General features: G+C 53.0%; 1 protein-coding gene across 4 annotated transcripts in view; it reads right to left on the bottom strand.

Moving 5' to 3' along the window:
- Positions 1-141: 141 nt before the first annotated feature.
- The window catches only part of DVL3 (dishevelled segment polarity protein 3), a 33,875-nt gene continuing 18,525 nt past the window's right edge, over positions 142-15,491 (bottom strand). The window contains exons 2-17 of one of the 4 annotated variants that reach the window (XM_038146018.1): positions 12,272-12,341; positions 8,751-8,872; positions 8,252-8,358; positions 7,546-7,681; positions 7,189-7,282; positions 6,743-6,812; positions 6,311-6,450; positions 6,037-6,113; positions 5,469-5,536; positions 5,059-5,109; positions 4,788-4,937; positions 3,911-4,042; positions 3,514-3,681; positions 2,709-2,921; positions 2,021-2,419; positions 142-1,563 (exon numbers count right to left, since the gene is read on the bottom strand). In XM_038146018.1, coding sequence (XP_038001946.1) covers positions 1,532-1,563; positions 2,021-2,419; positions 2,709-2,921; positions 3,514-3,681; positions 3,911-4,042; positions 4,788-4,937; positions 5,059-5,109; positions 5,469-5,536; positions 6,037-6,113; positions 6,311-6,450; positions 6,743-6,812; positions 7,189-7,282; positions 7,546-7,681; positions 8,252-8,358; positions 8,751-8,872; positions 12,272-12,341 — 2,029 coding nt within the window. In that variant the 3' untranslated portion in view covers positions 142-1,531. Of the gene's footprint in view, positions 2,420-2,708; positions 2,922-3,513; positions 3,682-3,910; positions 4,043-4,787; positions 4,938-5,058; positions 5,110-5,468; positions 5,537-6,036; positions 6,114-6,310; positions 6,451-6,742; positions 6,813-7,188; positions 7,283-7,545; positions 7,682-8,251; positions 8,359-8,750; positions 8,873-12,271; positions 12,342-15,491 lie in introns of all 4 variants that reach the window. The other 3 variants (XM_038146020.1, XM_038146019.1, XM_038146021.1) reach the window with 3 other exon arrangements.

Below are 15,491 nucleotides of genomic sequence, written 5' to 3'. Positions count from 1 at the left end.
AGCCGCCCTCGGCATCCCGGGAAAAGGCAGCTGGCACACTGCCACAGACTGCCCTGATCCTGCTGGGATCTATCTCACTTCAGAGCGAAAGGCAGGAGGAGGCTGGAGGAAAAAGAATAAACGAACGACACAAGGCAGGAGTCCAATAAAACTATGTTTATAAATAAAAACAAGGAGATTGGTGTTGTTTTTATAAAACCCAGTGGGTAGGGCAGGGCAAGGGGTGCGCAGTGGCCGGGGAGGCTACTGGGGACAGTCTGACTCCAGCGGGCTGAGGGAAGGAGAGGCTTTAGGGAGTCAGGGAGATGAACTGATGGCGTGTGAGAGCTGGCAGGGGGCTGCAGGGGCAATGCAGACTCCCAGGGAGCAAAATACAATTCAACTCCATCGTATAAAAACTATGAACACAAGAAAGACCAAAGGAGGCAACGCTTGTGGAGAAAGCCACGGCGTGGCAGGAGGAGAGGGCGCCGGGGCGCCAGCACCAACAGCGGCAGGGTCGACATGTCCATACTGTACCGTGCTTGGCCCTGGGCATGGGGAGAGGGCTGCCCCAGCCCCGGGCACGTCTCCGCGTACCCAGAAGTGGAAGGAAGAAAGGCAGGGAGCACTGGAGCAGACAGACTCAACTGTCAGAGCACACCTGTGGGCACTGAGCCCAGAGGCCATGGTTCAGGCTGCAGTCTCATCCCTGGAGAGCTCAGGTTGCTCACAGACCAGAGGGAGTGGGGCTGTCCCAGAGGTTTGTCCCTCCCAGCAGCCAGGCCAGCAGCACTGGGCAGAGGAGAAGACAGACTCAGGCCCTTCAGAGGGCAAATACAGGGGAGCTCCACGTTTCTCCAAAGCATGAAAGCGAACCAGTTGTGCCCCGCCCTCGCCTTCTAACTTAGTCCAGGGCCCTGAAGGTACCACATAGCTGAGCAGCAGCGCGACAGCAGGAGGGAGAAGGCCACAGCTGCCACTGCCAGCCCCAGGCACGGGACAGCCCCTACAAACAGGACAGGCAGCAGCACATTGCAGGCAGGAGGGCAAAGAGCAGGATGGAAGGAGCAGAGCTCTGCCCTTAAATCCCCCCAAAGAACCCCAGGGCAGGTGTAGGGCACTGAGTCACGCAAGAGACTGTGCACAGGCAATCACCGCCTCTCTGGGCTGAGGTACAGCCCCAGCCCTGAGACCTGGCCAAGGTGAAGGAGGGTCCTGCCATGGGTCAGTGTCAGGCTTGCACCTGGCCCATTATGTGGGCAAGAGAAGGGAGGCAAGAGGGAAGTGGTAGCATCTGTCCACTCCCTGCAGGCACTGAAGCCCTGGAACATTCATGCATTAGCCAAAAGGCAACTACAACGGGATTTAAAATACATATATAAGGCTGGTCCCTGCTCCCCTCTCAGGGCTGTGGGAAGGGCAGGGCATCTTCCGCGAGGGGGAGGAAAGAAGCCATCTTCAGCGCCATGCGTGCCCAGCGCCCCTGGAGCTCCGTGTCCTGCTGTCGGGCCACGCCATGCTCCAGCTCTCCCCCCCACGGGCGGCAGGCTCAGAGAAAGTCAAACACCCCGTAATTCTTTGCTGCTTGATAGAAGAAACACAAAAGGGTGAAAAGAAAGAAGAGATGTTTAGGGTGAAAGGACTGAGGCAGCAGTGACACACGGGCAAGCAGCACAGGGTGCTGGGACGGATGCGGATTAATGGGGTTAGAAAGGATGGCAGGAGGGAATTACCATCGGAAATACACAAGTCTGGGGGCAGGATGGGCTGACAGCACCCAGCAGGCCTGCCAGGCCTGTCCACCCCGCTCGAGGAGGGATTAGAATCAAGGTTTAGTTCCATTTATTATTTTTTTCCCTTTTTTTCTTTTCGTTATCAAGACAAAAAAAAAAAAAAGAAACAAAAAAAAACCCCAAAAAAACAAGGGGTGAAGCCAGGGCTGGTCCTAGGAAACAAACGACAGGGATAGAAAGGGGGAAGGAGGGACAGCAGACAGACAGGGGACGGGCGCTTCACATTACATCCACAAAGAACTCACTGGGGTTGCCCATGGCCATTCGGAAGGACTGTCTACTGGCTGTCAGTTCGGGGGGCACAGAGGCCAGGTCACGGCCCGGCGGCGCCCCGGGGGGCCCCATGGCTGACGGCGGTGGAGGCATCAGCAACATGGGGGGGCTGAAGAGAGGGGGGAGGCCGGGCGGCCCGTACGACTGCTGGCTGTGGTGGCTGCGGATGCTGTGAGCCAGGGAGTGCTGGCTGCGCTGGCTGTGCTGGCTGGCCGGCACCGAGCGCTCGCTGGCCGCACGCTCGCGCCGCATGCTGCTCCTCGTGGTGTGGTCCGACTCGCTCCCGCTGCCGCCTGACTTCGACTCCCCGGTCTTCTCTCTCTCCTTCCTCCTCTCGCTGCCACTGCGATTGGAACCGCTGCTCCGGCTCCCTGCGAAGCACGTGAGGCAAGGTTAGGCGCCAGCTCGGACAAGTCAGGAAGAACGGATGGATCTCCTCTAGCCAAGGGAGGACTGCAGCACGCTCCGGCACAGCCAGGCCCCAGCACGGTCTGCGCTCTCTATCTCCCCTCAGCAGCAAGTCCCACAACACTTCCAAGATGGCTTCTACCTTGGCTTCCCCAACAGAGGGCCTTGCCTACCCAGCCTTTTCCTGCTGCTGCCCTGTACTGAACAGGACATCTGCCCACCTACAGGCATATTTTAGTCCTTTTCACTCACCTTCACTGTGCTGACTGCCTGCACTGCCCCCTCCGTAGCTGTAGCCTGGGTCAGGGAAACCGGGATGGGGGTTGTATGGATGAGGTGGTGGATACTGATATGGGAAGGCCATGGGCCAGGGTGCGGCTCCTGGGTGGGGGAGCGGAGCCAAAGTGTCCTGATCAGAGGCACCGCTGGAGCCGTCATGATCATGAAGAGACAGATTAGCCATGTCTGCAAGAAAGCAGAGAACAGGGGTTAATCCAAGCAGAAAAACAACCACGTGTGATGAAGCAGCTTTCTGTCCATTCTTGGTGATGGACAAGGACAGGATATGCAAGGAGACACAAGAAGTTGGCACTCTCTCTGTTAGTCAATGCCACCATTTGGGCTTCCTGGCAAAACAAGTGCCAGGCTGTGGGAGTCCAAGCTGCCACTCTAATACAGAGACCAGCTTGGTGGGAAAGGACCACATCAGAGCTACAGCTCACCCTGCCAACTTCTTCCCCCATCTTATCTGAGCAGCCAACTCTGAGCACCAACCCCTCGCCAGAACTGAAATTCAGAACCTGGAGACAGTCAGTAAAGACTAAGACTCTGCTGTGACTGTCCAGGAGAAAAAATCACATAGTAGGTGACACTGTCAATGCTGCTTCCAACTTCACCACCTCAGCAGCAGGACAAGGGAGCTGGGATATTCCTCATCACTCCCTTAACAGAGTCTGTAGAACAAGGAGCCCAGCCTGATGGCAATGGCTTTTCACCAGGGCTCTGCAGGACCACTACCCCTCCATCCTCTCCCCGCCACCCACGCCAAGAGCCATACTTCCACAGAGGTCCCCGAAGATGTAATAGCACTGCTCCGAGAAGGTGATCTTGTTCACGGTGTGGCGGATGTAGCCAGCCTTCAGCAGATTGCTGGCATATTTGCGGGACTCACGGCGGTCTGTAAAGCCCTCCACATGATGATAGAGCCAATCTACCACATCCGAACCTGCCACCAGATATAGAGTTGGATTTTGTAAGAGAGAGGAAGACGGTGGCCCTTGAGGCAGTGAGCCACGCTGGAGCAAAAACAAAGTGGGTCAAAAGGTTCAATTTCTGACTCTTCCCTAGTCAACAGTTTGTTTATGGTGACAAAAATGCTGCCTTGGACATCTGCCTGAAAACAGGCCACCCATTCCCCAGTCCCTGCCTCTGCTGCAGGCAGCACGGTCTCTTACCAATGAAGGCATTGGGGATGGTGATCTTCAGCCACATGCGGTCACGCACCTCGAGGCCTGACTCTGGTGAGGCCATGGCTTTGACAATTGTGGCCATGTCACTGTGGATGGACAGGTGAAAGTCATCGAGGCCTGTGGTGTGGATGAAGGAAGGCAGGCAGAGGTGAGAGAGAGCAGAAGAGACAAAGAGGGCCACATGGAAGCATCACGCACGGGAGGAATGGGCCAGGGAACAATACATCACAGACAGCCTCGGGGTACATGCTGTGTAACCCCCCTTCCAGCCTTCCCATGTTATCCTTCACATGACAGCAGTTTCCTCTGGGGCAAAGCCCAGGCAAGAGTCACAAACTTACAACAAACTCTTGGCTTGTTGCCTCACCTAAGCTCTCCTGACATTGCCTCAGGGCTCTATATACCAAATCATCCCAAACCTTCAGAAAGCAACCAAGAGGCCTGTGCTCAGCAGGACCCTGCCCCACCACAAGGCTCTTTGCTTCAGCTGCCTCCTCTATCTGCTGTCTGGGAGGAGCTCTCAATTGCTCCAGGGACATGCTGAATCCCTCTGGCCCCACATTTCTCAGCAGCCAACCCCTGAATAGCCTCAGCCTTTCTTCTACACCTGCCACAGCTCCTGATTGCAGCCAGGCTCCTCTACTCTCCTCACACAGAAGGCTTAAAAACATGTACATTTTGCCAGGCAGAACTCCCACTGATCAAAGTGCCGGCCCAGCTAGAGCCGCCTCCCTCCCAGTCCCGTGGCAGGGCAGATCAGGCCCATCCCAGCTGTCCCCAGGCAAATGTATTGCTCCCTTCACAGCACAGTGAAGGTGAAGAGGCCGTGCAGCGGGTGCAGCACGGAGGCACAAGGACTTACGTTCGGTCTCTGGGATGGAGCTGGTGATGGAGGAGCTGGTGGAAGTGATTGTGCTCATGGATGGACTCATACCGTACGCTGGGTAGGTGCCAGTCATCGCTGCCGTGTGAGACACCCAGGCTGCCGGGTCGATGGGCCGGATGGGCTCACCTGCAATGAAAAAAGAGTCAGTCAGTAGTTGTAAGAAATTATCAGCTCATCAAAACAACCTCTGGGGAGGGACAGGGACGCAGCACAGCCCATTCCATCCCCACTATTTGCCGGGACTCACCCGGATCGGAGCATGGAGAGTCTGGCCCAGCCCAGATCCGCTGGGGAGCAACTGGGAGAGAAAGAAGAGAGGGAGGGTCAGCAGGAGAGGTGCAGAGGGAGAGATCCCCCTATGGCTTAAGGGGGGTTTCTCTTTCCTCTGGCGCCCCGAGCAAGTGACCTCCCTGCCCCAGTGAAACGCGTCCCCAGCGTGATGTGGGAAGAAGGGCTGGGCTTTTGGGCATTTTGGTTTGGGAATAGAACATAGCAGCCTCCTCAAAGGAGAGCTGAAACCCCATCAAACCCCAATTCAGTGCCCCATGGAGTCACACACACAGGGGAGGAACAAGACAACGACCAAGTAAGTGCTTAAGGCAGGGCTCTCACATGAGCTGGGCACCAGCGCTAAGGGTGGGTCAGCTATCCACTTACTCCTGGGTAACGAGAAGCAGCCCCGCGGACTGGGGTCCCAGCACTTGGCCACTGTCAGGGTGATGGGCCTGCAACAAAAAGGTGAGAGTTAGAAACAGAGCACAGTAACACAAACCCCTGCATGATGAGTGGATGCTATGTGCCAGCTCTCTCCTGGGAGACAGGCAGAAGCTGCTAGTATAGTGACTTTATTCCCCTCCAGCTATGGGTTTCCCCTAGTGACATGAACAAAATGATGTGACCCTGCTGAGGATCGCTGATGACCCAAATAGAAGCAGAGAATCACAGCAAAGTTTGTTTTGGAAAGGATTTTTAAAGGTCATCGAGTCCAATTGCCCTGCAATGAGCAGCAACACGGCATCCCCACAAAAAAAGGGGCACAGACCCCAATTCCCTGCAATTCCATTGGCTGCAATTCTTGCATTGGACATGAAAACCCAGGAATCAAAGCAACACCAAACCCCTAAGTTCTGAGCTTCTGCAGAGGTGGCTGGAAGATACGACTCACACACTCCAAGCACAAGCTGGGCAGATATCCCTGGATGGAAGGAACAACCCAAGTACTCACCCCGGCTTGTGCACGATCTCCCTCAGCACCCGCACAGCATCATCGTTGCTCATGTTCTCAAAGTTGATGTCATTTACCTACAAACAACACAAAGAGGTGAATCCCAGAGATGTGACCAGAGGCTGAGCTCCCCACTCAGCTCAGCAGTGACTCAGCTTCCCTCTTCCAAGCATGACTTCCTGGGTTTAGCCAGCCAAAGTTCTCAGGGAGGCTTCTGGGTCTTTTCTTACTGCTTTCCCAGGCCCAAAGATGGAGATATGTGGGTGTGATGTACCTGCAAGAGCATGTCTCCTGGCTCAATCCTGCCATCAGCTGCCACAGCGCCTCCCTTCATGATAGAGCCAATATAAATGCCTCCATCCCCACGCTCATTGCTCTGTCCCACAATAGAAATGCCCAGAAAGTTGTATTTCTCTGCAGGGATGGAAAGAGAAAGAAGTAAGTCACCCCAAAGCATCAAGGACAAGCAGACCTAACCTCAGTAAAACCACATCCTAATGGTGGTGATTTGCACCTCTGTCCCAGAGAGATGTCCCGAGACACACAAACTCTTGAGAGACAATTTCTACAAGAGAAGCCAATCTCCTACAGAATCCATATTTTCACTCCTGCCCCACGTGTTCTCTTTGCCCCCTCCCCAGTTCCCTCTCCATGACCCAATCTCGCTCTGGAAGGACTGCAGGCTCCATGCACACCTCCCACTCACCCATATTCAGCGTGACCGTGATGATGTTCAGGGACATGGTGGAGTCTGTGATGCTGCTGAAGGACGAGGACTGCAACATAAGCAAAACATGAGATGTCCTCCTGTGCCTCAGTAACATTCCCAGCCCTAGCTTCCTCCACTTGTCCTTTCCTTCCTGCCCCTCCTTGTGGCACCACAGCCACCACCCACAACTCCAGTCTTATGCTGGGAGCTTTGCAGAGCCAGAGAACAGCCATGGTCCTTATGACCTCTCTACAGCTGGGACAAGGCCTGTGGTCCCAGCTCTTGAGGCTACATTGGCTTGGAAAAGGCTCACAGCACTTTTTGAAGTCTCAGCACTTGGACACTTGTCCAAAGCCATGCCCACAGCAGAAAGAGCTGAATCTCTGTGAGCCCACCCTGACCTGCACTGCCCTCCCCAGGATACCCAGCCCCTCCCTGGGTACCCGCTCAATGCGTGGAGCCTTCTGTTTCCTCCGGCGTCGCTTGTGCCTCCTCATCAGACGGGAAGCACTGCTTTGCTCTGTTGAACTGCTAAACCTGCAGGCAAAAGCAAGAGTCAGCTCTTCTGCTGCCATAGTGGTGGCTCTGGCAGCAACAGAGCCATGGAAATGGCACAGGAAACAGAGGACTGCAGGGGCAGAGGGGAGAACATGCACATGGGGGACAGACAATGGCAGAGGGGTCTGCTGGGTGAGACGGAAGCAGGTCTGAGCCCAGGACTACTGTGCCCTGCAAAGGCATCTCTCTGTTCTGAGAGTCAGGGGGAAATTAGTGTTTCCCCAAGACCCAAGCTCTCCTACCTGCTGGTGGAGTCATCTTCATCTGAATCGAAGAAGCTGGTGGTCTCCAGCTCGCTGCTCATGAGTGTGGAGGAGCTCTCGTACCCACCCAGGTCTCGGCGCCTCTCTCCCTTCACTGTCCCATTCACCCTGGGTGCTGTGAAAAGACAAGAGTCAGTGGGCTTGAGAGAAACCCTTCACCTATGCAGGACTCATGGCAACCTCCTCAGAACAAATCTGGCCATCAGTCAATCCCATCAAGTGCCACGTATCTCCCAGGCTACCCTGGGATCAGATCCATCTCCTATGGGATACCTCTTCTATCACTAGGATGGGAAGAGGCTGAGGGCCCAGCAGGAACAGTGCTGCTAAACTTGTGGAAGAGTGCAGCTGTTTCCTCGGTAGAGCAAGAAGCAGCACAAGTGGCAAGGCTAAAGCTCACTCTGCTTCTCAGCTAAGAAGACAGAGGTACAACTGTCTCCTGCTCTTGGGGCTTCTACAGAAGAACCCTTGACCCCAAAGGGCTCAACATCAAACTCTGATGTAACACAGGCATTAGTTCCTACCTCCAACATGAGGCTATGGCCCTTCTAAAAACTACAGAATAGCCCTTTTAAGCTGGAAAGGTTCTGCAGAGCAGAGAAAGCTGCCCCAAGTCTGGAGCTGGTGCTGCCACCATGCCCCAGCCATGCCCTTGCAGAGCTCTCACCATGTTACCAACACTCACCATGCTCAGGCCCATCTGTCCGACGAGGTCGTTCTCTCTGTGATGACACCACCGAGTCTGTCTCTGTCTCATTGTCCAAGTTTTCTCGACTTCCCCCAGTGTTAGGGCTGTGATGAGATAAAAGCAAACAAATATGTTCAACAGGGAACAACTTAACAAGGATCTCTCTACCTCTGTCCAGACCAACACAAGGTTCCAGCCACCAGCTATCTCCTTCTTGAGGGACGGGAACAACCACAGTACATCTACAAGTGCAGGTCAAAGGACTGGGGATGCTGTGCTGGCTCTTCCCCTGCATTATTTTCAGCATGCCCTTGTTTATTGAATAATGCAGCTCCACTTCAAATCAGCTCCCAGCCCCACTCTCCTCCCCTCTTGCTGGCTGTCATCCCTGACACTTTGGGTAAGAGTGTCCCAGCCTGGTCGGGATACTGGTCTGGATCACAGCAAATGCACCACGTGGCCCTCGGAAACCAGAGCAGATGTCCATGTAACTTACTGGAAAGAGGGGGGCCTGGAGTCTCCAATTCCTCCTGTGCGCTCCATGGAGGGTGGCAGCTCTGTCTGGTTATCGGCACAGACCGAGCCAGCATCTGAATGGGAACCCTCTGCAGACACCAGCTGGAGGGATGAGAGACAGAAAAGGAAACTGAGAAAACATTTGTAAGAGTGGCCAAAGGAGCTGGCCAAAAGCCTGCCTGGCCCAGGATCTCATTCCTGGCAGTTGACAAGAGCAGATGCCCAGGAGCAGGTATGGAACAGGCCAAGCATGTAGCAACATTTCCCCCCAAGGCCTTCCCAGACACTGGCTATTTGTGGCTCAGGAATTCCTGACCCAGCAGCGAAGCCCGGGTGGGTGACAGCTCTGCTTGGACACTCTGACATCACCTGCACACCCATACCACACACTCAGGTAACCTTTAGCATACATCCTGCAGCAGGGACTGGATTCCCTCAGTTCTCACACTGGGAAAGGCAGTTACAAGTAATTCCCTTCCTCAGCTCTAGCAGTCTCTACACTTCTGCCTTCAAGCTGTGGGACCCAGCAGGACTTTCTCCTTCACAACCCTCAGAAGCTGGGGGTAACAGAGCTCAGGGTCAAGGCTGGCTTTGAAATAGACTTTTGAAACAGGCTCTTTTTCTGGCTTCCATATGTACTTCACAAACCTTCAGGCTGTGTTCAGCTTATTGGCTTGAGCACAACCTTCAGCCAATCTCTGGGATGCTCAATGGATTCCCCAGTGCAGAAACTCAAGAAAGGGTTAAACCCTAGATACTCTTTATGCCAGCCATGCTGTGGGGCAGCCCAGGCACACCAACACACCATCATTCTGGCTCTACAATAAACTATCAACTTGAGGGCTCAGGGAATGAGCTGGAGACTCTCCCAGGGGCCATGGGCTCACCAGTGGAATGAAACAGAGGATAGCCCAAATGAGCTGCTCCCCAATACTACTCCCTGTCCAGATTTGCACTCTCCCTTACTTTCAAGCTGTAAGGAACTGGGCTGATCCCAATAGGGTCAAGCAAGAAAGCATCAAAAAGCCTCTTCCTTGACAGAAGCATTCAGGACCTCCAGAGGTGACAGGGCCCAGAAAGGATCTAACAGAGGTGAGGGATACCCATTGTTGCTCAGGACAGACAAAACATGAAACATAGGCTGGAAAAAAGCTGATAGCTGCTGTCCAAACCATAATATCCAGTGTAAATTCAGAGGCAGCACTACTGCTTGCTGGTGAGGGAACCACATCTGCATGGAGCCAAGAGCAGATGCCAACCCAGATGACAGAAGCACAGCCCATTTATACAGGTCTTGAGTGCTCCCAGTATCACTGATGAAAGAGCTGTGCCCTGCCCACCTTCAGGAACTGGGGAAACCCTCAAAAGGGGGGTATGGTATGATGACCCAACAGATCATCATTAGCGTAGCAGATGAGAGGTCTACTGCCAGAGATATTGGAAACAAAGACAGGGATGTAGCTGCGGCAAGGAAGACAGGGCAGCCTTGAAAAAGCTGGAGCCAAGGCAGCAGACAGGGCAGAGAGCAGCCTCAGGTGTCAAAAGCTGCAGAGCCCGTCCCACGAGCCCCAGGACAAGCCCAACGGCTCCTGCTCTCACAACTGTCTAACCAGCTCATCTCACACTCAGGTCAGTTCCTCTCCCTCCAGCAAGCCCCAGGCACACGCCTGGCTCTGCTCCTGGCACCTTCCTGGTGACTTGTCTTCCCAGGATACATCCCCCTCCTTAAGGGCCACATCCCTATCCTGGTAGCCACTGCCCTGGAGTGCAGGGTAGAAAAGATGCTGAAAGTGGCCAGCATTGCCTAGGGAAAAGTCCTGTAACACTTTATGCTTGAAAATCTCAAGGCAACATCAAGCAAATAGATCCGGACAGAGGGAACTAGCCACAGGCAGCTGTCAAACAGCAGTTAAGAGAGTGGAGGGGGGTGTTCCCATGCAGGGATTGATGCTATCTTCCTCTAACACTCCCAAGGCTGGGATTTCCTCCCAGGAAGGTTTTGATAACGATCCTGCACTTTTCCTGCCTCTTACACTGTCAGGAAATACTCACTTGGATTCAAGCCCCTGTCTTTCCCTGTTGCTAAAATTAGTACTGAGTTCCTAAAATAGCATCATTCCAGCCTGTCTGTCAGAAGCATCAAAGCAAGTGCTTCCCTCTCAGCCCCCAAACCACCCATGGACTAGGAGATTCTCGGCAGAGGTAGAAAAAAGGATCATCAGGTGCACAAAGGCCTCTGGGACTGCCATTACCCTTCATGCACTAGAGCTGCTAGTGATGCTCACTTGGGGCACAAGTTCCCTGTAAGGATCCAGCCCAGCAGAGCAGCAGCATGGCGGTGACACCAGACAGACCCACACCAGATCTGTGCCACTCACACACTGAACAACCACAGAGCTCCTGCAAGGAAAGCCGGCAGCTACGTGGACACATGGATCACAAGGAAAAGCACACCAGATAAAAAAAGGAGCACTGGAATGGATTTGGAGACTCTGGGACTCCCCATAGGGCAGGTGAAAGCAAAAAGCAGCTGGAAGGGGTGGGGTGGTGGGACATCTTGGGGCAGATGCAGCAGCAGCAGGATGGATGCAGAGGAATGTGTGGTGGCCAAGAGCCGGACACAGCTGTTTTCCGAAGGGCCTGGATAACCGCTAGAGGGAGGACGGCAGGCGCTCGGCCCCGGCTCTTTGTGTGGGAGCCCAACACAGCCTCCTGCTTTTCCTCCTGCTCCAGCCTGCACCCTGCTCCCCTGGCTGGAATGCCAGCGGCAGCTGTGCTGGCAGGGGGGTACCTGCCTGCCCCATCACTGTTTGGTGTGGGCATAGAAGAAGAATTAGGTGTGACCTGGCTTGATTTGCTGAGGATTTTTACTGTTCAGAGGCCTCTGGAAAAAGGCACTTGAGTCTTGGTGTAGATCCACACACCCTCATCAGCACAAACTGCAGCTCAGCAGAGGGAAAACTGGATGATGTGCTGTGGAGACTCTCCCCCCACTAACAGAGGGTCCCCGTGGGGACAGAGGGAAGCATGCGAGCAGGGAGCAGAGTGTGTGCATGGCAGGGTACTGAGGGAAAAGCTTGTTCTGCAGCTGCCCAGGCAGTACCTTTCGTCTTCAGGGCAGTCAAATCCAGTCCGCTTCACCAGCACTAAAGTCACTTAAGCCCTTTGCACCAGTCATTGGAGAGGGACTTTCCTTGGGAAGCTGACCCTGCCATAAGGGCACAGGGGTTATGCTGTGGACAGGCCACGACCATGATGTCTGCCAGGCATCAGTCACCATGAGTTCTTCACAGAGGTATCCCACATCTTCCCTGGCACAGAGTCCCCCCTCCAGCTGAGGGACTGGAGTGTGGGGATCCAGCTCATCAGCTTCGTGAGCAGCCAGCACACCAACAGTACTGAGCAGCCTCTGTGCCTTACTTGGCACTTTCACATCCAAACGTTGTTTTTCAGAGAGGGCACAAACAGGCTGAGAGACACTGAAGCAAGGGGCTTGCTTACCCACGACACCACCCGGCCATTGAAGCAGGGAAGCTTGGCATTGTCATCCGAGATCTCTTCTTTCACCACCCTGCAGAGGAAAGAGGAGGCAGTCAGAGCTGGGTTCAAGACTTCAAAGGAAAAGGAGACTCTCAGATTGGTATTTGCATACAACACCAGGCAGCCCAGGCTTGGGAATAGAGCAGGAGAGGACTGGCAGCTCTCTCCTGCTGCTAGCCCATAGGTTCCTATGCCCATAGCCTGACTGGCAGCCTGAAGGGGGGCCAAAGACAGAATAGCCTCTCTATGTGCATACAGCTGTTTCATCCTCCAGGTCACATTTTAATCAGTAAAACCAAAATTCAGGAGCATCTCATAGAATCATAGAATCGTTTAGGTTGGAAAAGACCTTTAAGATCATCAAGTCCAACCATTACCCAAGCACTGCTGAGGCTACCATCAAATCATGTCCCCAAGTGCCACATCTACACAACTTTTAAATACCTGCAGGGATGATGAAGCCACCACTCCCTGGGGCAGCCTGTTTCAGTTCTCGACCCTTTTGGTGAAGAAATGTTCCTAATGTCCAATCTAAACCTCCCCTGGCACAATTTGAGGCAATTTCCTCTTGTCCTGTTGCTTCCTATTTGGGAGAAGAGACCAATCCCCACCTGAATACACCCTCCTTTCAGGGAATTGTAGAGAGGGGTAAGGTCCACCCTGAACCTCCTTTTCTCCAGACTAAACACTACCAGCTCCCTCAGCTGCTCCACAAAGGACCTGTGCTCCAGACCCTTCCACAGCTCTGTTGCCCTTTTCTGGCCATGGCTCCAGCACCTCAATGTCTGTCTTGTACTGAGGGGTCCAAAAATTGGACACAGGGTTCAAGGTGTGACCTCACCAGTCCCAAGCATAGGGGACAGTCACTGCCCTGGTCCTGCTGTCCACACTACTGCTGACACAACCCACAATGCCATTGACCTTCTTGGCCACCTGAGCACATGCTGCCTCATGTTCAGCCACTGTCAACCAGCACCCACAGGTCCTTTCCCCACCAGGCAGCTTTCCAGGCTGCCTTCCCCCACTCTGCAGAACTGTGTGGGGTTGTGACCCAGGTGCAGGACCGAGCACTTGGCTTTGTCAAACCTCATACAACTGGCCTTGGCCCGTCAATCCAGACTGTCCAGATCTCTCTGCAGAGCCGTCCTACCCTCCAGCACATCAACACTCCCACCCAACTTAGTCATCTGTGAACTGAGTGTGCCCTCAATCCTCATGACCAGATCATTGATAAAGACATTAAACAGGACTAGCCCCAGTACTGAGCCCTGGGGAACACCACTGTGAGCAGCCAATGGATGTAGCTCCATTCCTGACAACCTCCTGAGCCCAACCAGCCAGTTTTCTACACAGGGAACAGCACACTTGTCCAAGCCATGAGCAGCCAGTGTCTCCTGGAGAATGCTGTGGGAAATAGTGTCAAAGGCTTTACTAAAGCCCAGGCAGGTAACAACCACAGCCTTTCCTTCATCCACTAACTGTGCCACACTGTCACAGGAGATCAGGCTGGTCAAGCAGGACCTGCCTTTCCAAAGCCCATGCCAGCTGGGTCTGATTGCCTGGCTGTTCTGTACAGGGCCCATGATGGCACTCAAGATAATCTGCCCCATGACCTGCCCTGGCACTGAGGCCGGGCTGACAGGCATGTAATTCCCATGGATTCTCCTTCTGGCCCTCCTTGTAGATGGGCATCACATTTGCTGACTTCCAGTCACCTGGGACCTCCCTGGTTGACCAGGAGTGTTGGTAAATGAGAGTGACTCAGTAAGCACTTCCACCAGCTCCCTCAGTATCCTTGGGTGGATCCCATCTGACCCCATAGACTTTGGTGTGTTTAAGCAGGTTGCTGACCAATTCCTCTTGGATTACATGATCTTCATTCTGCTCCCTGTCCCTGTCTCCCAGCTCAGAGGGCTGGGCACCCTGAGAACAGCTAATCTTGCTATTAAAGACTGAGGCAAAGAAGACACTAAGTACCCCAGCCATTTCCTCACCCTTTGTCACTGTTTCCCCCCACATCCAATAAAGGATGGACATTCTCCTTAGCCGTCCTTTTGTTGCTGACATTAGTTGTAAAAACATTTTAATTATCTTTAATAGGAGTAGCCAGGTAAGTTCCAGTTGGGCTTTGGCCCTTCTAGGTTGTCCTGCATAACCTCACAACATCCTTGTAGCACTCCTGAGTTGCCTCCCCCTTCTTCCAAAGGTAAATATTTTATTTTTTCCTGAGTTTCAGCCAAAGTTCCCTGCTCAGCCAGGCCATTCTTCTTCCCCACTGGCTTGTCTTTCAAGCACATAGGGACAGCCTGCTCCTGCATCTTTTAGATTTCCTTCCTGAAGAATATCAGCCTTCTTGGGCTCCTTTACCCTTCAGGACTGTCTCTCAAGGGACTCTCAACCAAGTTCCTAATCAGGCCAAAGTCTGCCCTCTGCAAGTCCAAGGTGGCAGTTCTGCTGATCCTCCTCTTCACTTCTCTGAGAATCAAAAACTCTTCTCATGCTGTGGTTGGTGTGCACAAGGCAGCCTCCAGCCATCACATCACCCTCCAGTTCTTCTCTCTTCACAAACAGCAAGTCCAGCGCGTGCCTTTCCCAGCTGGCTCCCTCATCCACTGTATCAGAAAGTTCTTCCACACAATCCAGCAACCTCCCAGACTGCTCCTGCTGTACTGTATTTCCAGCGGACATATTTCCACCAGTTTGCTTATTTCTAAAGAAAATACATTATTTAAGTCTCTTTATAATGATCTGAAAGAATCACAAACTATGCCAGAGATTTCTAATAGATGAAAGTGAAATACATTAAACATGCTGGGTACTAAATGATACTGTTTTTTTAATTACATGCATATATTTCAACATCTTTTCAAGCTTTATAGTTGTGCCATAATGTCATGTCCCTGCATTACACAAACAGCTACATTATTATCAGCCTTCACAGTGAAAGAAGCATTAACTTGATTTTTTCCCCAGGAGTGAAAAAAAATCAGTTTTCTTTGGAGAAAGAAAGTGGTTTTGTTTTTTTTATTATAAATATCACTGGACCCCTAAATACTTTTTCCACACAGAATCTGCAATCAAAACTTGCAAATTCAGAAGATAGTAGTAATTGTATCTTTGATAAATCAAATACCAAAATAGGCTTTAACAAGCTCATTTCCTTTTCTATCCAATGACAACA

The sequence above is a fragment of the Motacilla alba genome, chromosome 9, assembly GCF_015832195.1.
Source record: "Motacilla alba alba isolate MOTALB_02 chromosome 9, Motacilla_alba_V1.0_pri, whole genome shotgun sequence".
Lineage (NCBI taxonomy): Eukaryota > Metazoa > Chordata > Aves > Passeriformes > Motacillidae > Motacilla > Motacilla alba.
Note: the sequence above shows the minus strand (reverse complement) of the source record. Positions and strands in the feature narration are given on the sequence as shown.